The 25,553-nt window shown below is 40.3% G+C and overlaps 2 protein-coding genes and 1 long non-coding RNA gene across 52 annotated transcripts in view; 1 reads left to right on the top strand and 2 right to left on the bottom strand.

The window, feature by feature from the left end:
• Positions 1-8,675: 8,675 nt before the first annotated feature.
• Positions 8,676-9,277, top strand: LOC127924053 (uncharacterized). The gene is made up of 2 exons (XR_008116630.1): positions 8,676-8,799; positions 8,884-9,277. It is a non-coding gene; the product is annotated as an uncharacterized LOC127924053 (long non-coding RNA).
• A 477-nt stretch (positions 9,278-9,754) lies between these two features.
• On the bottom strand, positions 9,755-15,201 carry LOC127924051 (uncharacterized). Of its 50 annotated transcripts, none has more exons than XM_052508436.1 (6): positions 11,711-15,201; positions 11,550-11,645; positions 11,310-11,405; positions 11,021-11,164; positions 10,817-10,960; positions 9,755-10,759 (listed from the first exon to the last, which is right to left on the bottom strand). In XM_052508436.1, the coding sequence occupies exons 1-6, from the start codon at positions 11,832-11,834 to the stop codon at positions 10,458-10,460; spliced, it is 906 nt and encodes a 301-aa protein (XP_052364396.1). In that variant the 5' UTR covers positions 11,835-15,201; the 3' UTR covers positions 9,755-10,457. The 50 variants fall into 50 exon arrangements, with proteins under 50 accessions (XP_052364396.1, XP_052364366.1, XP_052364385.1 ...); XM_052508406.1 differs by having other exon boundaries at positions 9,756-10,759; positions 11,021-11,212; positions 11,262-11,357; positions 11,502-11,645; XM_052508425.1 differs by having other exon boundaries at positions 9,756-10,759; positions 11,262-11,357; positions 11,502-11,645.
• Positions 15,202-15,356: 155 nt separating this feature from the next.
• The window catches only part of LOC127924049 (phosphatidylinositol transfer protein alpha isoform-like), a gene marked incomplete at its 5' end in the record, with an annotated part of 42,682 nt that continues 32,485 nt past the window's right edge, over positions 15,357-25,553 (bottom strand). Inside the window, one exon of the mRNA XM_052508386.1 lies at positions 15,357-15,649. The remainder of the gene's footprint in view (positions 15,650-25,553) is intronic.

The raw sequence follows: 25,553 nt of genomic DNA, 5'->3' as shown, positions 1-25,553 counted from the left end.
TATTCAGCGCCAGGAGGAAGTTACTCCAACATGTTATTCAGCGCCAGGAGGAAGTTACTCCAACATGTAATTCAGCGCCAGGAGGAAGTTACTCCAACATGTAATTCAGCGCCAGGAGGAAGTTACTCCAACATGTAATTCAGCGCCAGGAGGAAGTTACTCCAACATGTAATTCAGCGCCAGGAGGAAGTTACTCCAACATGTAATTCAGCGCCAGGAGGAAGTTACTCCAACATGTAATTCAGCGCCAGGAGGAAGTTACTCTAACATGTAATTCAGCGCCAGGAGGAAGTTACTCCAACATGTTATTCAGCGCCAGGAGGAAGTTACTCCAACATGTAATTTAGCGCCAGGAGGAAGTTACTCCAACATGTAATTCAGCGCCAGGAGGAAGTTACTCCAACATGTAATTCAGCGCCAGGAGGAAGTTACTCCAACATGTAATTCAGCGCCAGGAGGAAGTTACTCCAACATGTAATTCAGCGCCAGGAGGAAGTTACTCCAACATGTAATTCAGCGCCAGGAGGAAGTTACTCCAACATGTAATTCAGCGCCAGGAGGAAGTTACTCCAACATGTAATTCAGCGCCAGGAGGAAGTTACTCCAACATGTAATGTAATTCAGCGCCAGGAGGAAGTTACTCTAACATGTAATTCAGCGCCAGGAGGAAGTTACTCCAACATGTAATTCAGCGCCAGGAGGAAGTTACTCCAACATGTAATTCAGCGCCAGGAGGAAGTTACTCCAACATGTAATGTAATTCAGCGCCAGGAGGAAGTTACTCCAACATGTAATTCAGCGCCAGGAGGAAGTTACTCCAACATGTAATTCAGCGCCAGGAGGAAGTTACTCCAACATGTAATTCAGCGCCAGGAGGAAGTTACTCCAACATGTAATTCAGCACCAGGAGGAAGTTACTCCAACATGTTATTCAGCGCCAGGAGGAAGTTACTCCAACATGTAATTCAGCGCCAGGAGGAATTTACTCCAACATGTAATGTAATTCAGCGCCAGGAGGAAGTTACTCCAACATGTAATTCAGCGCCAGGAGGAAGTTACTCCAACATGTAATTCAGCGCCAGGAGGAAGTTACTCCAACATGTAATTCAGCGCCAGGAGGAAGTTACTCCAACATGTAATTCAGCACCAGGAGGAAGTTACTCCAACATGTAAATTCAGCGCCAGGAGGAAGTTACTCCAACATGTAATTCAGCGCCAGGAGGAAGTTACTCCAACATGTAATTAATTCAGCGCCAGGAGGAAGTTACTCCAACATGTAATTCAGCGCCAGGAGGAAGTTACTCCAACATGTAATTCAGCGCCAGGAGGAAGTTACTCCAACATGTAATTCAGCGCCAGGAGGAAGTTACTCCAACATGTAATTCAGCGCCAGGAGGAAGTTACTCCAACATGTTATTCAGCGCCAGGAGGAAGTTACTCCAACATGTAATTCAGCACCAGGAGGAATTTACTCCAACATGTAATGTAATTCAGCGCCAGGAGGAAGTTACTCTAACATGTAATTCAGCGCCAGGAGGAAGTTACTCCAACATGTAATTCAGCGCCAGGAGGAAGTTACTCCAACATGTAATTCAGCACCAGGAGGAAGTTACTCCAACATGTAATTCAGCACCAGGAGGAAGTTACTCCAACATGTAATGTAATTCAGCGCCAGGAGGAAGTTACTCCAACATGTAATTCAGCGCCAGGAGGAAGTTACTCCAACATGTAATTCAGCGCCAGGAGGAAGTTACTCTAACATGTAATTCAGCGCCAGGAGGAAGTTACTCCAACATGTAATTCAGCACCAGGAGGAAGTTACTCCAACATGTAATTCAGCGCCAGGAGGAAGTTACTCCAACATGTAATTCAGCACCAGGAGGAAGTTACTCCAACATGTAATTCAGCACCAGGAGGAAGTTACTCCAACATGTAATTCAGCGCCAGGAGGAAGTTACTCCAACATGTAATTCAGCGCCAGGAGGAATTTACTCCAACATGTAATTCAGCACCAGGAGGAAGTTACTCCAACATGTAATGTAATTCAGCGCCAGGAGGAAGTTACTCCAACATGTAATTCAGCGCCAGGAGGAAGTTACTCCAACATGTAATTCAGCGCCAGGAGGAAGTTACTCCAACATGTAATTCAGCGCCAGGAGGAAGTTACTCCAACATGTAATTCAGCGCCAGGAGGAAGTTACTCCAACATGTAATTCAGCGCCAGGAGGAAGTTACTCCAACATGTAATTCAGCGCCAGGAGGAAGTTACTCCAACATGTAATTCAGCGCCAGGAGGAAGTTACTCCAACATGTAATTCAGCGCCAGGAGGAAATTACTCCAACATGTAATTCAGCGCCAGGAGGAAGTCGCTCCAACTAAAAAAAAAAGTTACATTCCAGTCGTTTTTTTTGTTTAATTTGTGGGTAAAATGGGTGGGAAAGAACTGCTTTTGAATGGTCCAGTATGTCCATCCCACACTGCACCGTACTGTTTTTTGGAGCACAGAAAACCTTCTGACCACTACTGGGTGCGTTGTTGTTTCTAGGTCATATTCTGAGGTGTGTCTTTGTAAGAGGCTGTATTTGATCAAGCAATTAGCTTAACTATTAAAACACCAGTTTCTGGAGTGTCTTTAATTCCCAACGTCTCCACGGTTCTCTGTGTGTTTACAAAGAAAGCTGCCTTCACATTGATTTCCTAGTAGGTATTCATTTAACTGAAATGTCGTAGTAATTAATGCCCCATCAATTTAAAATGTATCGGGGACAGATTTGAGTGGAAGAAATTAAATAGTATTTTTTTTAAATGCACAAAAAAAATGTATATGAAATGTACTTATTTATCTGTTAGCTTTTTAATAAATGCATTATTTTGCAAAGCACTGTCATTCGTCATTAGTATCTGAACATGTGGCTGTTAAAAACGACAGGGTTTTAAATGCTTATTATTATTATTATTATTCTTATTAAAACTTGAAATAATGAGAAGAAGAAGACGAAGACAAAGAGTATTATTATTTTACATAAAATGACAGAATAATATTATCTATGGACTATAATACACCAGCTATTGGGTTAAGTAGATAATCCACTGATTAAACAGATTTAAATAACCCAACAGCGCCTTCAGAACATATACAGACCCCTGGGTTCAGAAGGTTGGATTCAAACAGATTTAAATAACCCAACAGCGCCTTCAGAACATATACAGACCCCTGGGTTCAGAAGGTTGGATTCAAACAGATTGAAATAACCCAACAGCGCCTTCAGAACATATACAGACCCCTGGGTTCAGAAGGTTGGATTCAAACAGATTGAAATAACCCAACAGCGCCTTCAGAACATATACAGACCCCTGGGTTCAGAAGGTTGGATTCAAACAGATTGAAATAACCCAACAGCGCCTTCAGAACATATACAGACCCCTGGGTCCAGAAGGTTGGATTCAAACAGATGTAAATAACCCAACAGCGCCTTCAGAACATATACAGACCCCTGGGTTCAGAAGGTTGGATTCAAACAGATTTAAATAACTCTTTATTTGTTGCCTTCAGAACATATACAGACCCTTGATTACAGAAATTGTAGATTCAAATCACCTTTGCCAACGATTACAGCTGTGATTCTTTATTTTTTATTATTTTGTTTAGGGGTCGATTAGCTTTAATATTGGATTTGTTGTTGTCAACAACACAAAAATATAAGTGTATGTATATAATATATCTTGATTATATCACATAAATCTCACAGTAGTGGAGGCTGCTTAGAATCACAGTGTTGGCCAACTGGAGCCTTACAGCTGTGATTCTTTATTTTTTGGCTTATTTTGTTTAGGGGGTTCAGTGGATTAGCTGGACTTAATATTGCTGCTTAGATTCAGTGGATTGGCTGGACTGGAGCCTGTACAGTGTGGAGGCTGCATTCATTTTGGCTGGACTGGAGCCTGGCAGGTACACAGTAGTGGAGGCTGCTTATATATTCAGTGGAGTGGCTGGCTGGACTGGAGCCTGGCAGGTACACAGTAATGGAGGCTGCTTAGGAGAGACCGGTTCAGTGGAGTGGCCGTGGCTGGACTGGAGCCTGGCAGGTACACAGTAGTGGAGGCTGCTTAGGAGAGAACGGTTCATAATAATGGCCGGAACAGATGGAATGGCATCAAACACCAGGAAACCATGGAAACCATGGAAACCATGGAAACCATGGAAACCATGTGTTTGATGTATTTGATTCCATTCCACTAGTTCTGATTCAGTCATTACCACAAGCCTGTTCTCCCCAATTAAGGTATCACCAACCTCCTGTGATATTTATACATATATATTATTTTAAATATATTTTTATAGAAAATATATATTTTCCTTCTCTTGTTCTCCTAACCCTACCACCCCTCCCTTAATTGGAACTTTTTAAAAAACAAAATCCTGACAAATTGTCCAATGCCACCCCCCCATCCTCCCTCCCACCCTACACCACTCTCGCTCTAATCAGGGTTTAGACTAATCTCTCTGCTGCCCCCATCCTGATTGCTCTCTCTCTCTGTCTCTGGTTCCCCCAGGCTCCCTCCTCCCTGACCTGACTGATTGGGAATGAGGGATTTGGGCTCAGAGAGAGAAATGGGGAGAGAGAAATTAAGAGAAAGAGGGTGAGGGAGAGATATGGAGAGAAACAGGGAGAGAGAGAAAGAGGGAGAGATGTAGAGAAAGAGGGGGAGAGATATGGAGAGAAGGAGAGAGAGAAGGAGGGAGAGAAACAAAGAGGGAGAGATATGGAGAGAAACAGGGAGAGAGAGAGACGGACAGGAGGAGAGTAGCTGTTAGGGTTTAGAGTGTGCTGCCAAGTCATGTGACATTCCAGTGGGGGGAACTAGAGGAGGGGGAACCTCGAAAAGGAGGAACTTGGTTCAGGGGGGATCTTCTTTGGCATCGCACCAGGTCTCAGGCGGGAGTTGGTAACCATGACGATCAGTTATTGCTGCTGCTGAAGAGAACCGATCAGAACATCAACCAGACAGACTAGTTTCAATGAACAAAACAACCTGCCCTCTTTTTTAGTATTTTATTGACTTTTTCACATTTCCAATGTAGTGTAATTGGAAGAGAAGAAAAGATAACAAAAAGGCACAAATTCACAGTAAAAGAAAAAGAACGAGGGAGTGAGAGGGGAGAGAGGGAGAGAGAGAGGGAGAGAGGGAGAGAGGGAGAGAGAGGGGGAGAGAAGGAGAGAGGGAGAGGGGAAGAGAGAGAGAGAGAGGGAGAGGGGGGAGGGGAAGAGAGAGAGAGAGAGAGGGAGAGAGGGGAGGGGAAGAGAGAGAGAGAGGGGGAGAGAGAGAGGGGAAGAGAGAGAGAGAGAGGGGAGAGGGAGGGAGGGGAGAGAGGGGAAGAGAGAGAGAGGGGGGAGGGAGAGAGAGGGAGAGGGGAGAGAGAGGGGAGAGGGAGAGAGAGAGAGAGAGAGGGAGAGGAGAGAGAGAGAGAGAGAGAGAGAGAGAGAGGGAGAGAGAGGGGGAGAGAAGGGAAGAGAGAAAGAGAGGGATAGAGAGAGAGAGGGAGAGAGAGAGCGGGAGAGTGAGAGAGACTACAAAAACATCAATACTCTGGGGTTCTGAACTCATTATCAATACTCTGGGGTTCTGAACTCATTATCAATACTCTGGGGTTCTGAACTCATCAATACTCTGGGGTTCTGAACTCATCAATACTCTGGGGTTCTGAACTCATTATCAACAGTCTGGGGTTCTGAACTCATCAATACTCTGGGGTTCTGAACTCATCAATACTCTGGGGTTCTGAACTCATCAATACTCTGGGGTTCTGAACTCATCAATACTCTGGGGTTCTGAACTCATTATCAACAGTCTGGGGTTCTGAAGTCATTATTTATTATGTTTACAAACCCAGGGAACTAATATCTATGAGGTCATCTCTGGCAGCCAACATCTCCCACCAGGTGAAGGGAGTCTTCTGACTCTGTAGACCCATAAATACCAGGGCCCAATGCTAAATGGATTGGGCCCTGGTAGACCCTATGCCCTATGCATTTATGGAGATATGAGAGGATTTGATTGGTATAAGAGGATTTGATTGGTTTAAGAGGATTTGATAGGTTTAAGAGGATTTGATTGGTTTAAGAGGATTTGATAGGTTTAAGAGGATTTGATAGGTTTAAGAGGATTTGATTGGTTTAAGAGGATTTGATTGGTTTAAGAGGATTTGATTGGTTTAAAGGACTTGATTGATTTAAGAGGATTTGATTGGTTTGGGACCGGGCCCCTGAGGCTTTGATTGTATAACAATCTGATGCCCGCAGTCCATTGGCACACAACCATTCTTTTTAATTATTTTTTTTTTACCTTTATTTAACCAGGCTAAGTAAGAGGATTTGATTGGTTTAAGAGGATTTGATTGGTTTAACAATCTGAGGACTTCCACCTAACCTGTCAAATCCTCTCAGATCTCCACACAAGGAGTAGGGTTTAGGGCGTAGGGTTCAGGGGTCCATTTGGGACCGGGCCCTGTTAGTCCTACAGTAGGTGGTTTAACATGTCAGCTAACCACATCATATGATATAACAATCCACTGCCCGACTACCAGTCCACTGAGGCTACCACTACCAGTACCATTCTTTTTAATTATTTTTTTTACCTTTATTTAACCAGGCAAGTCAGTTAAGAACAAATTCTTATTTTCCACTAGGCTACCACTACCAGCCACTATGAACACCAGTACCACTAGGTTAACTGCCTGTTCAGGGTACCACTAGGCTTGTACCACTGTCAGCTCCAGGGCTTGAACTTGCAACCTTCCACTACCAGTTACTAGTCCACTACCACTCTACCACCACTAGGCTACGCAGTGGTTACTACTACCAGTCCACTACGCTCTAACCACTAGGCTACCACTACCAGTACCACTAGGCTACCACTACCAGTACCACTAGGCTACCACTACCAGTACCACTAGGCTACCACTACCAGTACCACTAGGCTACCACTACCAGTACCACTAGGCTACCACTACCAGTACCACTAGGCTACCACTACCAGTACCACTAGGCTACCACTACCAGTACCACTAGGCTACCACTACCACTACCACTACCAGTACCACTAGGCTACCACTACCAGTACCACTACCACTACCACTACCAGTACCACTAGGCTACCACTACCAGTACCACTAGGCTACCACTACCAGTACCACTAGGCTACCACTACCAGTACCACTAGGCTACCACTACCACTAGGCTACCCAGTACCACTAGGCTACCACTACCAGTACCACTAGGCTACCACTACCAGTACCACTAGGCTACCACTACCAGTACCACTAGGCTACCACTACCAGTACCACTAGGCTACCACTACCAGTACCACTAGGCTACCACTACCAGTACCACTAGGCTACCACTACCAGTACCACTAGGCTACCACTACCAGTACCACTAGGCTACCCTGCTGCCCCTTTGGTTGATGTAATGCAACGTCTGCAATGTAGTCAGCCTGAGACATCATCATTATGTTTCAAACCATCTCAGACGACATCCAGGCCCTCTTCCTTCTCCCTGACTAGAGTTCCCTACCAAATGGGACCCTATTCTATATATATATAGTCATCTACTTTTAATCAGAGCCCCATGGCCCCTGGTCAAAAATAGTGTACTACCCCATGGCCCCTGATCAAAAATAGTGCACTACCCCATGGCCCCTGGTCAAAAATAGTGCACTACCTTATGGCCACTGGTCAAAAATAGTGCACTACCTTATGGCCCCTGGTCAAAAATAGTGTACTACCCCATGGCCCCTGATCAAAAATAGTGCACTACCCCATGGCCCCTGGTCAAAAATAGTGCACTACCCCATGGCCCCTGGTCAAAAATAGTGCACTACCCCATGGCCCCTGGTCAAAAATAGTGCACTACCCCATGGCCCCTGGTCAAAAATAGTGCACTATCCCATGGCCCCTGGTCAAAAATAGTGTACTACCCCATGGCCCCTGGTCAAAAGTAGTGCACTACCCCATGGCCCCTGGTCAAAATTAGTGCACTATCCCATGGCCCCTGGTCAAAAATAGTGCACTATATATATAGGGAATAGGGTGCCGTTTAGGACACATCCCAGTTCTGAACAAGACTACCCCTTTAAGTGACCAGCTCTGGACTTCCCCTTTAAGTGACCAGCTCTGGACTTCCCCTTTAAGTGACCAGCGCTGGACTTCCCCTTTAAGTGACCAGCTCAGGACTTCCCCTTTAAGTGACCAGCTCTGGACTTCCCCTTTAACGGACCAGCTCTGGACTTCCCCTTTAACTGACCAGCTCTGGACTTCCCCTTTAAGTGACCAGCTCTGGACTTCCCCTTTAAGTGACCAGCTCTGGACTTCCCCTTTAAGTGACCAGCTCTGGACTTCCCCTTTAACTGACCAGCTCTGGACTTCCCCTTTAAGTGACCAGCTCTGGACTTCCCCTTTAACTGACCAGCTCTGGACTTTATAAGTGACCACCTGGACTCCCTCTTTAAGTGACAATGGCTGGACTTCCCCTTTAAGAGACCAGCTCTGGACTTCCCCTTTAAGTGAGAGATGTTAGCGGCTCAGATTATTGACAGAGGTACTACAACATCCAGAACAAAATACATCTATACACCGTCCTGTCAACAAGACGTGGTCCCTGGGAGAGAAGGGAGCAGTGAAGGGAGTAGGGGCTAGGGAGTAGGGTGTAGGGAGCAGTGTAGGGAGTAAGGTGTCGGGGCTATAAAGTAGGGTGTAGGGGCTAGGGTGTAGGGGGTAGGGGCTAGGGAGTAGGGGCTAGGTAGTAGGGTGTCGGGGCTAGAGAGTAGAGTGTAGGGGCTAGGGTGTAGGGTGTAAGGAGTAGGGTGTAGGGGCTAGGGTGTAGGGAGTAGGGTGTCGGGGCTAGAGAGTAGGGTGTAGGGGCTAGGGTGTAGGGAGTAGGGTGTAAGGAGTAGGGTGTAGGGCTAGGGTGTAGGGTGTAAGGAGTAGGGTGTAGGGCCTAGGGTGTAGGGTGTCGGGGCTAGGGTGTAGGGAGTAGAGGGGATGGGTGTGCTGTAGGTCTGCCAGGACAGTATATATATATATATATTAATATGTATGTTCATCTACATTAATTTTTATTTACATATACAATATCAGTACATACTGAATATCACACAGAAGACAACCAGAGATGCTCGATGGATGGAGAGATGGATGGAGAGATGGATGGAGGGATGGATGGAGAGATGGATGGAGAGATGGATGGAGGGATGGATGGAGAGATGGATGGAGAGATGGATGGAGGGATGGATGGAGAGATGGATGGAGATGGATGGAGAGATGGATGGAGAGATGGATGGAGAGATGGATGGAGAGATGGATGGAGAGATGGATGGAGATATGGATGGAGAGATGGATGGAGAGATGGATGGAGAGATGGATGGAGATAAGGATATAGAGAAAGAGAAGGATGGAGGAGAGGAGGAGAAGGAAGAGGAAAGTAGGAGAAGAGGAAGATGAGGAGGAGGAGAAAAAGATGAGGAGGAGAGGAGGATGAGGAGAGGAAGAGGAGGAGGAGAAGAAGAGGAGAGGGGGAGGAGGAGGAGAAGAGGAAGAGGAGGAGGAGGAGAGGAAGAGGAGGAGGAGGAGGAGGAGAAGAGCGTCTGGAGAACACTCTTCCTCCCACCCTTCCTCCTACCTACAACCTCCCCCTCCTATCCCCCTTCCCACCTACAACCTCCCCCTCCTATCCCCCTTCCCACCTACCACCCCCTAAACAGAACAAATACTGTAATACAGACGACTACACCAAACACACACACATCACACCACTACAGGAACCAAACCTAGCCTGGGTTGTGAACAAGAAGGATGGGGGGGTGGAGATCGACAATAACAGAAAAATGAGAACGAAAGAAAGAGAAAGGTAGAGTGAGAGGAATTATTGCTATCGCTGTATACAGCAGAGAAAACAGGAGAGGACACACACAGCTGCAGTCACACACTCCAAACAGACGCCTACAACTCCCAGCATCCTTTGCAGTGGACTGGGGCTTATGATGGTGTGGAGGGATTGGATGAACTTGATTGAGCTCCGACCACACTGCAGAAGGGTGAAGTTTCCACTAGGGACAGATCTAGGATCAGCTTCCCCTCCCCCAGTCATAACTGAAAATGACGGGACTGCAGAGGATAGCTGCTGTCTTGCAGGCTCCTGACCAATTCTGCGCCCCCATTGTTATTATTTTGTGGTCTTAACTTATTTATTTTACATAATGTTTCCGAGATCATTTCCTACAAACCGAAAACATCTTCTGGACATCAGAACAGCGATCACTAACCTCGATTTGGATTAAGATTTTTACTTCAACGAGTCGGCAGCTGTGGATGTACTGCTCGTTCCGGACCAGGCACTAATCCACGGGGACTGGAAAGCGGAAGAGAGGCAGACGAGCTAAATAAACCACCTCTACAACCTCATCTTCCTCGTCTCCTCCTCCTCCTCCTCTCCGCTGTTCTATTGTACACTGGAGAACAACCTGGACGAGATCCATTCGGGACTATCCCATCAACAAGACCACAACAACCTGGAGGAGATCCATTCGGGACTATCCCATCAACAAGACCCCAACAACCTGGATGAGATCCATTCGGGACTATCCCATCAACAACACCCCAACAACCTGGATGAGATCCATTCGGGACTATCCCATCAACAAGACCCCAACAACCTGGAGGAGATCCATTCGGGACTATCCCATCAACAAGACCCCAACAACCTGGATGAGATGGATGAGATCCATTCGGGACTATCCCATCAACAAGACCCCAACAACCTGGAGGAGATCCATTCGGGACTATCCCATCAACAAGACCACAACAACCTGGATGAGATCCATTCGGGACTATCCCATCAACAAGACCCCAACAACCTGGATGAGATCCATTCGGGACTATCCCATCAACAAGACCCCAACAACCTGGACCCCAACAACCTGGAGATCCATTCGGGACTATCCCATCAACAAGACCCCAACAACCTGGATGAGATCCATTCGGGACTATCCCATCAACAAGACCCCAACAACCTGGAGGAGATCCATTCGGGACTATCCCATCAACAAGACCCCAACAACCTGGAGGAGATCCATTCGGGACTATCCCATCAACAAGACCCCAACAACCTGGATGAGATCCATTCAGGACTATCCCATCAACAAGACCCCAACAACCTGGATGGAGATCCATTCGGGACTATCCCATCAACAAGACCCCAACAACCTGGAGGAGATCCATTCGGGACTATCCCATCAACAAGACCCCAACAACCTGGAGGAGATCCATTCGGGACTATCCCATCAACAAGACCCCAACAACCTGGATGAGATCCATTCGGGACTATCCCATCAACAAGACCCCAACAACCTGGATGAGATCCATTCGGGACTATCCCATCAACAAGACCCCAACAACCTGGATGAGATCCATTCGGGACTATCCCATCAACAAGACCCCAACAACCTGGAGGAGATCCATTCGGGACTATCCCATCAACAAGACCCCAACAACCTGGAGGAGATCCATTCGGGACTATCCCATCAACAAGACCCCAACAACCTGGAGGAGATCCATTCGGGACTATCCCATCAACAAGACCCCAACAACCTGGATGAGATCCATTCACTATCCCATCAACAAGGACTGGATCCCATCAACAAGACCCCAACAACCTGGATGAGATCCATTCGGGACTATCCCATCAACAAGACCCCAACAACCTGGAGGAGATCCATTCGGGACTATCCCATCAACAAGACCCCAACAACTGTAATATCTTATGCTTTTCAGAATCATGACTGAATAAGGACATTATACACTGAGTGTACAAAACATTAGGAACAGCTGCTCTTTTCCATGACATAGACTGACCAGGTGAAAGCTATGATCCCTCATTGATAGCTCAGCATTCAACACCATTGTGCCCTTCAAACTCATCACTAAGCTCAGGACCCTGGGACTGAACACCTCCCTCTGCAAGTGGATCCTGGACTTCCTGACAGGCCGCCCCCAGGTGGTAAGGGTAGGTAACAACACATCCACCACGCTGACTCTCAACAAGGGGACCCCTCAGGGGTGATTCCTGTACCCCCTGTTCACCCACTGTTGCATGACTCCAACACCATCATTAGGTTTACTGACGACTCGACGGTGGTTGGCCTGATGAGACAGCCTATAGGGAGGGGGTCACAGACCTGGCAGTGTGGTGTCAGGATAACAACCTCTCCCTCAACGTCAACAAGGTAAAGGAGCTGATCGTGGATTACAGGAAACCGAGAGCCGAGCACATTGATGGGGCTGTAGTGGAGCGAGTCGAGAGTTTAAAGTTCCTCGGTGTCCACATCAATAAGGAATTATCATGGTCCACACACACACAGTACAGTCGTGAAGACAACACCTCTTTCCCCTCAGGAAGAAGATTCAGCATGAGCCCTCAGATCCTCAGAAAGGCACCATTGAGAGCATCTTGACTGGCTGCTTCACCACTTGGTATGGTAACTGCTTGGCATCTGACCGTAAGACGCTACAGAGGGTAGTGCGTACGGCCCAGTACATCACTGGGGCCAAGCTTCCTGCCATCCAGGACCTCTATCCCAGGCGGTGTCAGTGGAAGGCCGTAAAAATAGTCAAAGACTCCAACCACCCCAGTCATAGACAGTTCTCTCTGCTACCGCATGGCGAGCGGTTCCGATGCACCAAGTCTGGAACCAACAGGATCCTGAACAGCTTCAACCTCCAAGGCATAAGACTACTACATTTACATTACATTTACATTTAAGTCATTTAGCAGACGCTCTTATCCAGAGCGACTTACAAATTGGTGCATTCACCTTATGACATACTAAATAGTTAGTTAAATAGTTAGTTACATAGTTAGTTAAATAGCTACCCAGATTCATCTGCATTGAACGTTATTCCACTAACAATTTTTGGGACTCTTCACATACACTGGTGCTAGGGTTTATTATCTATCCTGTTGCTTAGTCACTTTATCCCTACCTATATGTACATATCTACCTCAACTACATCGTACACCTGCACATCAACTCGGTACTGGCAGTGGTGGAAAAAGTACCCAGTTGTCATACTTGAGTAAAAGTAATGATACCTTAATAGAAAATGACTCAAGTAAAAGTAAAGGTCACCTAGTAAAATACTACTTGAGTTAAAGTCTAAAAATATTTGGTTTAAAATGTACTTAATTATCAAAAATATATGTAATTGTTAAAATATACTTAAGTATCAAAAGTAAAAGTAAAAGTATAAATAATTTCAAATTCCTTATATTAAGCAAACCAGACGGCACAGTTTTCTTGTTTGCAAAAAACACTCAGACATCATTTACAGATAGCCAGGGGAACACTCCAACACTCAGACATCATTTACAGATAGCCAGGGGAACACTCCAACACTCAGACATCATTGCAGATAACCAGGGGAACACTCCAACACTCACACATAATTTACAGATAGCCAGGGAAACACTCCAACACTCAGACATCATTTACAGATAGCCAGGGAACACTCCAACACTCAGACATCATTACAGATAGCCAGGGGAACACTCCAACACTCAGACATCATTACAGATAGCCAGGGGAACACTCCAACACTCAGACATCATTACAGATAGCCAGGGACACACTCCAACACTCACACATCATTACAGATAGCCAGGGGAACACTCCAACACTCACACATCATTTACAGATAGCCAGGGAAACACTCCAACACTCAGACATCATTACAGATAGCCAGGGGCACACTCCAACACTCAGACATCATTACAGATAGTCAGGGGAACACTCCAACACTCAGACATCATTACAGATAGCCAGGGGAACACTCCAACACTCAGACATCATTACAGATAGCCAGGGGAACACTCCAACACTCAGACATCATTACAGATAGCCAGGGGAACACTCCAACACTCAGACATCATTACAGATAGCCAGGGGAACACTCCAACACTCACACATAATTTACAGATAGCCAGGGGAACACTCCAACACTCAGACATCATTACAGATAGTCAGGGGAACACTCCAACACTCACACATAATTTACAGATAGCCAGGGGAACACTCAACACTCAGACATCATTTACAGATAGCCAGGGGAACACTCCAACACTCAGACATCATTACAGATAGCCAGGGGAACACTCCAACACTCAGACATCATTACAGATAGCCAGGGGAACACTCCAACACTCACACATAATTTACAGATAGCCAGGGGAACACTCCAACACTCAGACATCATTACAGATAGTCAGGGGAACACTCCAACACTCACACATCATTACAGATAGTCAGGGGAACACTCCAACACTCACACATCATTACAGATAGTCAGGGGAACACTCCAACACTCACACATCATTTACAGATAGCCAGGGGAACACTCCAACACTCAGACATCATTACAGATAGTCAGGGGAACACTCCAACACTCATAATTTGCAAACAAAGCATTTGTGTTTAGTGAGTCTGCCAGATCAGATGCAGTAGAGATGACCAGGGATTTTCCTCTTTAAATGTGTGAATTGGACCATTTTCCTGTCCTGCTGAGCATTCAAAATGTAACGAGTACTTTTGGATGTCAGGGAAAATGTACGGAATAAAAAGTACATTATTTTCTTTAGGAATGTAGTGAAGTAAAAGTAAAAGTTGTCAAAAATATAAATCGTACATTAATTTAATTAATGTGCAGATAACCAAAAAAACTACTTAGGTAATACTATAAAGTATTTTTACTTAAGTACTTCATACCATTGGGTACCGGTACCCAGTGTATAAAGCCATGGTATCATTAATCATTGTGTATTTTTCCTTGTGTTATTATTTTTATATTATTTCAAAATATTTCTCTCTGCATTGTTGGGAAATGGCCCGTAAGAAAGCATTTCACTGTTAGTCTACAGCTGTAGTTTACAAAGCATGTGACTAATAAAGTTTTATTGGATTTGAACCTGCAAAACTGACCCAAGATAAGCTTATAGGGGCAACTTCACCCTCCACCAACCGCAGGCCAGGTAGGCGTCGTTCCTCCCTTTTGAACCATTCTATTGGCCGTGAGGTATAAGGTCCGCCTACCTGGCACCTTTTTTTTTTTTTTGGCCACAATCTATCAGATGTTTAATGGTTGATATGAAGAAGAGGGGAATAAAAAATAACGTGATTGTGGAAGATGAAGAGGAGGAGGTGTGGTGATCAACCAATCAGAAGACAGGATGACCCATCGAAAACAAACAATCAATTAAAACAACAGTCACAACGAGATCAAAACAACACTGTTCAGAATACAGCTTGGTCCTGAAAAGAAACTGACAACCTTTAATACAGACGAACTGATGCTTTAAAAACCCTGTTTATATTATAATACATCTCCACACTCACAGCTGGGCCTTATTGCCCCATACACTATATATAGTGGATATGTACACTAGGACTGACTGTCTGTCTTAATGGCAGACTGTACCAATCTGGGGAGGGGGGCAGGACCAGGGAGGCGGAGAAGCTCTGTTGACAGAGAGGAAGAGGAGGAAGAGGAGGTGGGGGAGGAGCGTTGAATCCGCTGGTGTCTGTCAGGTTTACAGTTCTGATCTGAGAGAGAGAGAGAGAGAGAGAGAGAGAGAGAGAGAGAGAGAGAGAGACAGAGAGACAGAGAGAGAGAGAGAGAGAGAGAGAGAGAGACAGAGAGAGAGAGAGAGAGAGAGAGAGAGACAGAGAGAGAGAGAGAGAGAGAGAGACAGAGAGAGAGAGAGAGAGAGAGACAGAGAGAGAGAGAGACAGAGAGAGAGAGAGAGAGAGAGAGAGACAGAGAGAGAGAGAGACAGAGACAGAGAGAGAGAGAGACAGAGAGAGAGAGAGAGAGAGAGACAGAGAGAGAGAGAGAGAGACAGAGAGAGAGAGAGAGAGAGAGAGAGACAGAGAGAGAGAGAGAGAGAGAGAGAGAGAGAGAGAGAGAGAGAGAGAGAGAGAGACAGAGAGAGAGAGAGAGAGAGAGAGAGACAGAGACAGAGAGAGACAGAGAGACAGAGAGAGAGAGAGACAGAGAGAGAGAGAGAGAGAGAGAGAGAGAGAGAGAGAGAGAGAGAGAGAGAGAGAGAGACAGAGAGAGAGAGAGAGAGAGAGACAAGAGAGAGACAGAGAGACAGAGAGAGAGAGAGAGAGAGAGAGAGAGAGAGAGAGACAGAGCGAGAGAGAGAGAGAGAGAGAGAGAGAGAGAGAGAGAGAGAGAGAGAGTTGTATAAATAATGATAATCAATTAACAGGTATATTCTATTTAACAGGTATATCTATAAAACAAGTACATTCTCTAAAACAGGAAAAGTCTATTTAACAAATATATTCTATACTAACATGTATATTAAATATAAAAAATATTCTATACTAACAGGTGCATTCTATACTAAGAGTTATATTCTATACTAACAGGTATATTATATACTAAGAGGTATATTCTATACTAAGAGGTATATTCTATACTAACAGGTATATTCTATACTAAGAGATATATTCTATACTAACAGGTATATTCTATACTAAGAGGTATATTCTATACTAAGAGATATATTCTATACTAAGAGATATATTCTATACTAAGATATATATTCTATACTAACAGGTATATTCTATACTAAGAGATATATTCTATACTAACAGGTATATTCTATACTAAGAGGTATATTCTATACTAAGAGATATATTCTATACTAAGAGATATATTCTATACTAACAGGTATATTCTATACTAAGAGATATATTCTATACTAACAGGTATATTCTATACTAAGAGGTATATTCTATACTAAGAGATATATTCTATACTAAGAGATATATTCTATACTAACAGGTATATTCTATACTAAGAGGTATATTCTATACTAAGAGATATATTCTATACTAAGAGATATATTCTATACTAAGAGATATATTCTATACTAAGATATATATTCTATACTATTCTATACTAAGTCCTTCTGTAGCTCAGTTGGTAGAGCATGGCGCTTGTATTGTGTTGCCAGGGTAGTGGGTTTGATCCCGGGACCACCCATACGTAGAATGTATGCACACATGACTGTAAGTCGCTTTGGATAAAAGCGTCTGCTAAATGGCATATATTATTATTATTATATTATATATTCTATACTAAGAGGTATATTCTATACTAAGAGATATATTCTATACTAAGAGATATATTCTATACTATATATTCAAACATTCAGAAGAACAGTTGTTTGGTATTGTGTTGTTTTGTATTGTGTTGTTTTGTATTGTGTTGTTTTGTATTGTGTTGTTTGGTATTGTGTTGTTTGGTATTGTGTTGTTTTGTATGGTGTTGTTTTGTATTGTGTTGTTTTGTATTGTGTTGTTTTGTATTGTGTTGTTTTGTATTGTGTTGTTTTGTATGGTGTTGTTTTGTACTGTGTTGTTTTGTACTGTGTTGTTTGGTATTGTGTTGTTTTGTATGGTGTTGTTTTGTATTGTGTTGTTTGGTATTGTGTTGTTTTGTACTGTGTTGTTTTGTACTGTGTTGTTTTGTACTGTGTTGTTTTGTATTGTGTTGTTTTGTATTGTGTTGTTTTGTATTGTGTTGTTTTGTATTGTGTTGTTTTGTATGGTGTTGTTTTGTATGGTGTTGTTTTGTACTGTGTTGTTTGGTATTGTGTTGTTTTGTATGGTGTTGTTTTGTATTGTGTTGTTTGGTATTGTGTTGTTTTGTACTGTGTTGTTTTGTACTGTGTTGTTTTGTACTGTGTTGTTTTGTACTGTGTTGTTTTGTACTGTGTTGTTTTGTACTGTGTTGTTTGGTATTGTGTTGTTTGGTATTGTGTTGTTTTGTATGGTGTTGTTTTGTACTGTGTTGTTTTGTATTGTGTTGTTTGGTATTGTGTTGTTTTGTATTGTGTTGTTTGGTATTGTGTTGTTTTGTATGGTGTTGTTTTGTACTGTGTTGTTTTGTACTGTGTTGTTTTGTATTGTGTTGTTTTGTACTGTGTTGTTTTGTATGGTTTTGTTGTTTTTTGTACTGTGTTGTTTTGTACTGTGTTGTTTTGTTTTTGTATGGTGTTGTTTTGTACTGTGTTGTTTTGTATTGTGTTGTTTGATATTGTGTTGTTTTGTATGGTGTTGTTTTGGTATTGTGTTGTTTGATATTGTGTTGTTTTTTGTACTGTGTTGTTTTTGTTTTGTACTGTGTTGTTTGGTATTGTGTTGTTTGGATTGTGTTGTTTTGTATGGTGTTGTTTTGTACTGTGTTGTTTTGTATTGTGTTGTTTGGATTGTGTTGTTTTGTATGGTGTTGTTTTGTACTGTGTTGTTTTGTATTGTGTTGTTTGATATTGTGTTGTTTTGTATGGTGTTGTTTGGTATTGTGTTGTTTGATATTGTGTTGTTTTGTATTGTGTTGTTTTGTATTGTGTTGTTTGATATTGTGTTGTTTGTACTGTGTTGTTTGATATTGTGTTGTTTTGTACTGTGTTGTTTGATATTGTGTTGTTTTGTATTGTGTTGTTTTGTATATTGTACTTGTTTTGTACTGTGTTGTTTTGTATTGTGTTGTTTGATATTGTGTTGTTTTGTATTGTGTTGTTTTGTATGGTGTTGTTTTGTACTGTGTTGTTTTGTACTGTGTTGTTTGGATTGTGTTGTTTTGTATGGTGTTGTTTTGTATGGTGTTGTTTTGTATTGTGTTGTTTCGTGATGTTTTGTACTGTTTTGTTTTGTACTGTTTTGTTTGGTGTTGTGTTGTTTGGTATTGTGTTGTTTTGTATGGTGTTGTTTTGTATGGTGTTGTTTTGTACTGTGTTGTTTTGTATGGTGTTGTTTTGTATGGTGTTGTTTTGTATGGTGTTGTTTTGTACTGTGTTGTTTTGTATTGTGTTGTTTTGTATTGTGTTGTTTTGTATGGTGTTGTTTTGTACTGTGTTGTTTTGTATGGTGTTGTTTTGTACTGTGTTGTTTTGTACTGTGTTGTTTTGTATGGTGTTGTTTTGTACTGTGTTGTTTTGTATTGTGTTGTTTTGTATTGTGTTGTTTTGTATGGTGTTGTTTGGTATTGTGTTGTTTGGTATTGTGTTGTTTTGTACTGTGTTGTTTTGTACTGTGTTGTTTTGTACTGTGTTGTTTGGTATTGTGTTGTTTGGTATTGTGTTGTTTTGTATTGTGTTGTTTTGTATTGTGTTGTTTTGTATGGTGTTGTTTTGTACTGTGTTGTTTTGTATTGTTTTGTACTGTGTTGTTTGATATTGTGTTGTTTTGTACTGTGTTGTTTGATATTGTGTTGTTTGGTATTGTGTTGTTTTGTATGGTGTTGTTTTGTACTGTGTTGTTTTTTGTATTGTGTTGTTTGATATTGTGTTGTTTTTTGTATTGTGTTGTTTGATATTGTGTTGTTTTGTATGGTGTTGTTTTGTACTGTGTTGTTTTGTACTGTGTTGTTTTGTATGGTGTTGTTTTGTACTGTGTTGTTTTGTACTGTGTTGTTTTGTACTGTGTTGTTTTGTATGTGTTGTTTTGTATGGTGTTGTTTTGTACTGTGTTGTTTTGTATTGTGTTGTTTGATATTGTGTTGTTTTGTATGGTGTTGTTTGGTATTGTGTTGTTTGATGTGTTGTTTTGTACTGTGTTGTTTTGTACTGTGTTGTTTGGTATTGTGTTGTTTGGATTGTGTTGTTTTGTATGGTGTTGTTTTGTACTGTGTTGTTTTGTATTGTGTTGTTTGGATTGTGTTGTTTTGTATGGTGTTGTTTTGTACTGTGTTGTTTTGTTTGTGTTGTTTGATATTGTGTTGTTTTGTATGGTGTTGTTTGGTATTGTGTTGTTTTGTATTGTGTTGTTTTGTATGGTGTTGTTTTGTGTTGTGTTGTACTGAGTTGTGTTGTACTGTGTTGTTTTATACTGTGTTGTTTTGTATTGTGTTGTTTCGTGTTGTTTTGTACTGAGTTGTTTTGTACTGAGTTGTTTGGTATTGTGTTGTTTGGTATTGTGTTGTTTTGTACTGTGTTGTTTTGTATGGTGTTGTTTTGTATGGTGTTGTTTTGTACTGTGTTGTTTTGTAATTGTGTTGTTTTGTATTGTGTTATTTTGTATGGTGTTGTTTTGTATGGTGTTGTTTTGTACTGTTTTGTTTGGTATTGTGTTGTTTTGTATTGTGTTGTTTTGTATGGTGTTGTTTTGTATTGTGTTGTTTTGTACTGTGTTGTTTGATATTGTGTTGTTTTGTACTGTGTTGTTTGATATTGTGTTGTTTTGTATTGTGTTGTTTTGTATTGTGTTTTGTTTTGTACTGTGTTGTTTTGTACTGTGTTGTTTGTATTGTGTTGTTTGGTATTGTGTTGTTTTGTATGGTGTTGTTTTGTACTGTGTTGTTTTGTATGGTGTTGTTTTGTATTGTGTTGTTTTGTACTGTGTTGTTTTGTACTGTGTTGTTTGGTATTGTGTTGTTTTGTATTGTGTTGTTTGGTATTGTGTTGTTTTGTATTGTGTTGTTTTGTATTGTGTTGTTTTGTATGGTGTTGTTTTGTACTGTGTTGTTTTGTACTGTGTTGTTTTGTATGGTGTTGTTTTGTACTGTGTTGTTTTGTACTGTGTTGTTTTGTACTGTGTTGTTTTGTACTGTGTTGTTTTGTATGGTGTTGTTTTGTACTGTGTTGTTTTGTATTGTGTTGTTTGGTATTGTGTTGTTTTGTATGGTGTTGTTTGGTATTGTGTTGTTTGGTATTGTGTTGTTTTGTACTGTGTTGTTTTGTACTGTGTTGTTTGGTATTGTGTTGTTTGGTATTGTGTTGTTTTGTATGGTGTTGTTTTGTACTGTGTTGTTTTGTATTGTGTTGTTTGGTATTGTGTTGTTTTGTATGGTGTTGTTTTGTACTGTGTTGTTTTGTATTGTGTTGTTTTATATTGTGTTGTTTTGTATGGTGTTGTTTGGTATTGTGTTGTTTGATATTGTGTTGTTTTGTATTGTGTTGTTTTGTATTGTGTTGTTTGATATTGTGTTGTTTTGTACTGTGTTGTTTGATATTGTGTTGTTTTGTATTGTGTTGTTTTGTATTGTGTTGTTTTGTATTGTGTTGTTTTGTACTGTGTTGTTTTGTATTGTGTTGTTTGGTATTGTGTTGTTTTGTATTGTGTTGTTTTGTATGGTGTTGTTTTGTATGGTGTTGTTTTGTACTGTGTTGTTTTGTATTGTGTTGTTTGGTATTGTGTTGTTTTGTATTGTGTTGTTTTGTATGGTGTTGTTTTGTATGGTGTTGTTTTGTACTGTGTTGTTTGGTATTGTGTTGTTTTGTATTGTGTTGTTTTGTATGGTGTTGTTTTGTATTGTGTTGTTTTGTACTGTGTTGTTTGATATTGTGTTGTTTTTGTTTTGTACTGTGTTGTTTGATATTGTGTTGTTTTGTATTGTGTTGTTTTGTATTGTGTATTGTGTTGTTTTGTACTGTGTTGTTTTGTACTGTGTTGTTTGATATTGTGTTGTTTGGTATTGTGTTGTTTTGTATGGTGTTGTTTTGTACTGTGTTGTTTTGTATGGTGTTGTTTTGTACTGTGTTGTTTGGTACTGTGTTGTTTTGTACTGTGTTGTTTTGTACTGTGTTGTTTTGTATGGTGTTGTTTTGTATTGTGTTGTTTTGTATGGTGTTGTTTTGTACTGTGTTGTTTTGTACTGTGTTGTTTTGTACTGTGTTGTTTTGTATTGTGTTGTTTTGTACTGTGTTGTTTTGTATTGTGTTGTTTTGTATTGTGTTGTTTTGTATGGTGTTGTTTTGTGTTGTTTTGTATTGTGTTGTTTTGTATGGTGTTGTTTTGTATTGTGTTGTTTTGTACTGTGTTGTTTGGTATTGTGTTGTTTTGTATTGTGTTGTTTTGTACTGTGTTGTTTGGTACTGTGTTGTTTTGTATTGTGTTGTTTTGTATTGTGTTGTTTTGTATGGTGTTGTTTTGTGTGTTGTTTTGTATTGTGTTGTTTTGTATGGTGTTGTTTTGTATTGTGTTGTTTTATACTGTGTTGTTTTGTATTGTGTTGTTTCGTGTTGTTTTGTACTGTGCTGTTTTCTACTGTATTGTTTGGTATTGTGTTGTTTTGTACTGTGTTGTTTGTATTGTTTTGTACTGTGTTTGTTTTGTACTGTGTTGTTTTGTATTGTGTTGTTTTGTATGGTGTTGTTTTGTGTTGTTTTGTATTGTGTTGTTTTGTGTACTGTGCTGTTTTCTACTTTGTATGTATTGTTTGGTATTGTGTTGTTTTGTACTGTGTTGTTTGGTATTGTTTTGTACTGTGTTTGTTTTGTACTGTGTTGTTTTGTACTGTGTTGTTTTGTATGGTGTTGTTTTGTACTGTGTTGTTTGGTATTGTTTTGTACTGTGTTGTTTTGTACTGTGTTGTTTTGTACTGTGTTGTTTGGTATTGTTTTGTACTGTGTTGTTTTGTACTGTGTTGTTTTGTATGGTGTTGTTTTGTATGGTGTTGTTTTGTATGGTGTTGTTTTGTATGGTGTTGTTTTGTACTGTGTTGTGTTGTACTGTGTTGTTTTATACTGTGTTGTTTTGTATTGTGTTGTTTCGTGTTGTTTTGTACTGTTTTGTTTGGTATTGTGTTGTTTTGTATTGTGTTGTTTTGTATTGTGTTGTTTTGTACTGTGTTGTTTTGTACTGTGTTGTTTTGTACTGTGTTGTTTTGTATGGTGTTGTTTTGTACTGTGTTGTTTTGTACTGTGTTGTTTTGTATTGTGTTGTTTTGTACTGTGTTGTTTTGTACTGTGTTGTTTTGTATGGTGTTGTTTTGTACGGTGTTGTTTTGTACTGTGTTGTTTTGTATTGTGTTGTTTTGTATGGTGTTGTTTTGTACTGTGTTGTTTTGTACTGTGTTGTTTTGTATTGTGTTGTTTGATATTGTGTTGTTTTGTATGGTGTTGTTTTGTATTGTGTTGTTTGATATTGTGTTGTTTTGTATGTGTTGTTTTGTATTGTGTTGTTTGGTATTGTGTTGTTTGGATTGTGTTGTTTTGTATGGTGTTGTTTTGTACTGTGTTGTTTTGTATTGTGTTGTTTGGATTGTGTTGTTTTGTATGGTGTTGTTTTGTACTGTGTTGTTTTGTATTGTGTTGTTTGATATTGTGTTGTTTTGTATGGTGTTGTTTTGTATTGTGTTGTTTGATATTGTGTTGTTTTGTATTGTGTTGTTTTGTATTGTGTTGTTTGATATTGTGTTGTTTTGTACTGTGTTGTTTTGTACTGTGTTGTTTTGTACTGTGTTGTTTTGTATTGTGTTGTTTTGTATTGTGTTGTTTTGTATTGTGTTGTTTTGTACTGTGTTGTTTTGTATTGTGTTGTTTGATATTGTGTTGTTTTGTATGTGTGTTGTTTTGTATGGTGTTGTTTTGTATGGTGTTGTTTTGTACTGTGTTGTTTTATGTATTGTGTTGTTTGATATTGTGTTGTTTTGTATTGTGTTGTTTTGTATGGTGTTGTTTTGTATGGTGTTGTTTTGTACTGTGTTGTTTGATATTGTGTTGTTTTGTATTGTGTTGTTTTGTATTGTGTTGTTTGATATTGTGTTGTTTTGTACTGTGTTGTTTGATATTGTGTTGTTTTGTACTGTGTTGTTTTGATACTGTGTTTGTTTTGTATTGTGTTGTTTTGTACTGTGTTGTTTTGTACTGTGTTGTTTTTGTATGGTGTTGTTTGATATTGTGTTGTTTGTATTGTGTATTTGTATGTGTTGTTTTGTATGGTGTTGTTTTGTACTGTGTTGTTTTGTATGGTGTTGTTTTGTATTGTGTTGTTTGGTACTGTGTTGTTTTGTACTGTGTTGTTTTGTACTGTGTTGTTTTGTATGGTGTTGTTTTGTACTGTGTTGTTTTGTATTGTGTTGTTTTGTACTGTGTTGTTTTGTACTGTGTTGTTTTGTACTGTGTTGTTTTGTATTGTGTTGTTTTGTACTGTGTTGTTTTGTACTGTGTTGTTTTGTATTGTGTTGTTTTGTATTGTGTTGTTTTGTGTGTTGTTTTGTATTGTGTTGTTTTGTATGGTGTTGTTTTGTATTGTGTTGTTTTATACTGTGTTGTTTGGTTTGTGTTGTTTTGTATTGTGTTGTTTTGTATTGTGTTGTTTTTTGTACTGTGTTGTTTTGTATTGTGTTGTTTTGTATTGTGTTGTTTTGTATGGTGTTGTTTTGTGTTGTTTTGTATTGTGTTGTTTTGTATGGTGTTGTTTTGTATTGTGTTGTTTTATAGTGTGTTGTTTTGTATTGTGTTGTTTCTGTGTTGTTTTGTACTGTGCTGTTTTCTACTGTATTGTTTGGTATTGTGTTGTTTTGTACTGTGTTGTTTGGTATTGTTTTGTACTGTGTTTGTTTTGTACTGTGTTGTTTTGTATTGTGTTGTTTTGTATGGTGTTGTTTTGTTTGTTTTGTATTGTGTTGTTTTGTATGGTGTTGTTTTGTATTGTGTTGTTTTGTACTGTGTTGTTTTGTATTGTGTTGTTTTGTACTGTGTTGTTTTGTACTGTGTTGTTTTGTACTGTGTTGTTTTGTATTGTGTTGTTTTGTACTGTGTTGTTTGGTATTGTTTTGTACTGTGTTGTTTTGTACTGTGTTGTTTTGTACTGTGTTGTTTTGTACTGTGTTGTTTTGTATTGTGTTGTTTTGTACTGTGTTGTTTGGTATTGTTTTGTACTGTGTTGTTTTGTACTGTGTTGTTTTGTACTGTGTTGTTTGGTATTGTTTTGTACTGTGTTGTTTTGTACTGTGTTATTTTGTATGGTGTTGTTTTGTATGGTGTTGTTTTGTATGGTGTTGTTTTGTATGGTGTTGTTTTGTACTGTGTTGTGTTGTACTGTGTTGTTTTATACTGTGTTGTTTTGTATTGTGTTGTTTCGTGTTGTTTTGTACTGTTTTGTTTGGTATTGTGTTGTTTTGTACTGTATTGTTTTGTACTGTGTTGTTTTGTACTGTGTTGTTTTGTATTGTGTTGTTTTGTATTGTGTTGTTTTGTATTGTGTTGTTTTGTATGGTGTTGTTTTGTATTGTGTTGTTTTGTACTGTGTTGTTTTGTACTGTGTTGTTTTGTACTGTGTTGTTTTGTACTGTGTTGTTTTGTATGGTGTTGTTTTGTATTGTGTTGTTTTGTACTGTGTTGTTTTGTACTGTGTTGTTTTGTACTGTGTTGTGTTGTACTGTGTTGTTTTATACTGTGTTGTTTTGTATTGTGTTGTTTCGTGTTGTTTTGTACTGTTTTGTTTGGTATTGTGTTGTTTTGTACTGTGTTGTTTTGTACTGTGTTGTTTTGTACTGTGTTGTTTTGTACTGTATTGTTTTGTACGGTGTTGTTTTGTACTGTGTTGTTTGGTATTGTGTTGTTTTGTACTGTATTGTTTTGTACTGTGTTGTTTTGTACTGTGTTGTTTTGTACTGTGTTGTTTTGTACTGTGTTGTTTTGTATTGTGTTGTTTTGTATGGTGTTGTTTGGTACTGTTTTGTTGGGTATTGTGTTGTTTTGTACTGTAT

This window comes from Oncorhynchus keta, unplaced genomic scaffold (genome assembly GCF_023373465.1).
Source record: "Oncorhynchus keta strain PuntledgeMale-10-30-2019 unplaced genomic scaffold, Oket_V2 Un_contig_3602_pilon_pilon, whole genome shotgun sequence".
Classification (NCBI taxonomy): Eukaryota; Metazoa; Chordata; class Actinopteri; order Salmoniformes; family Salmonidae; genus Oncorhynchus; species Oncorhynchus keta.
This window is presented reverse-complemented; position numbering and strand designations above follow the sequence as displayed.

Excerpts from the sequence above, each read along its gene's own strand:
- LOC127924051 (XM_052508387.1), bottom strand. The coding sequence starts at position 11,834 with ATGATTCTGAAAAGCATAAGATATTACAGTTGTTGGGGTCTTGTTGAT. Across the intron at positions 10,961-11,020 it reads CCCGAATGGATCTCATCCAG|GTTGTTGGGGTCTTGTTGAT; the intron begins GTTGTTGGGGTC and ends GTTGGGGTCCAG. Across the intron at positions 10,760-10,816 it reads CCCGAATGGATCTCCTCCAG|GTTGTTGGGGTCTTGTTGAT; the intron begins GTTGTTGGGGTC and ends CATCTCATCCAG.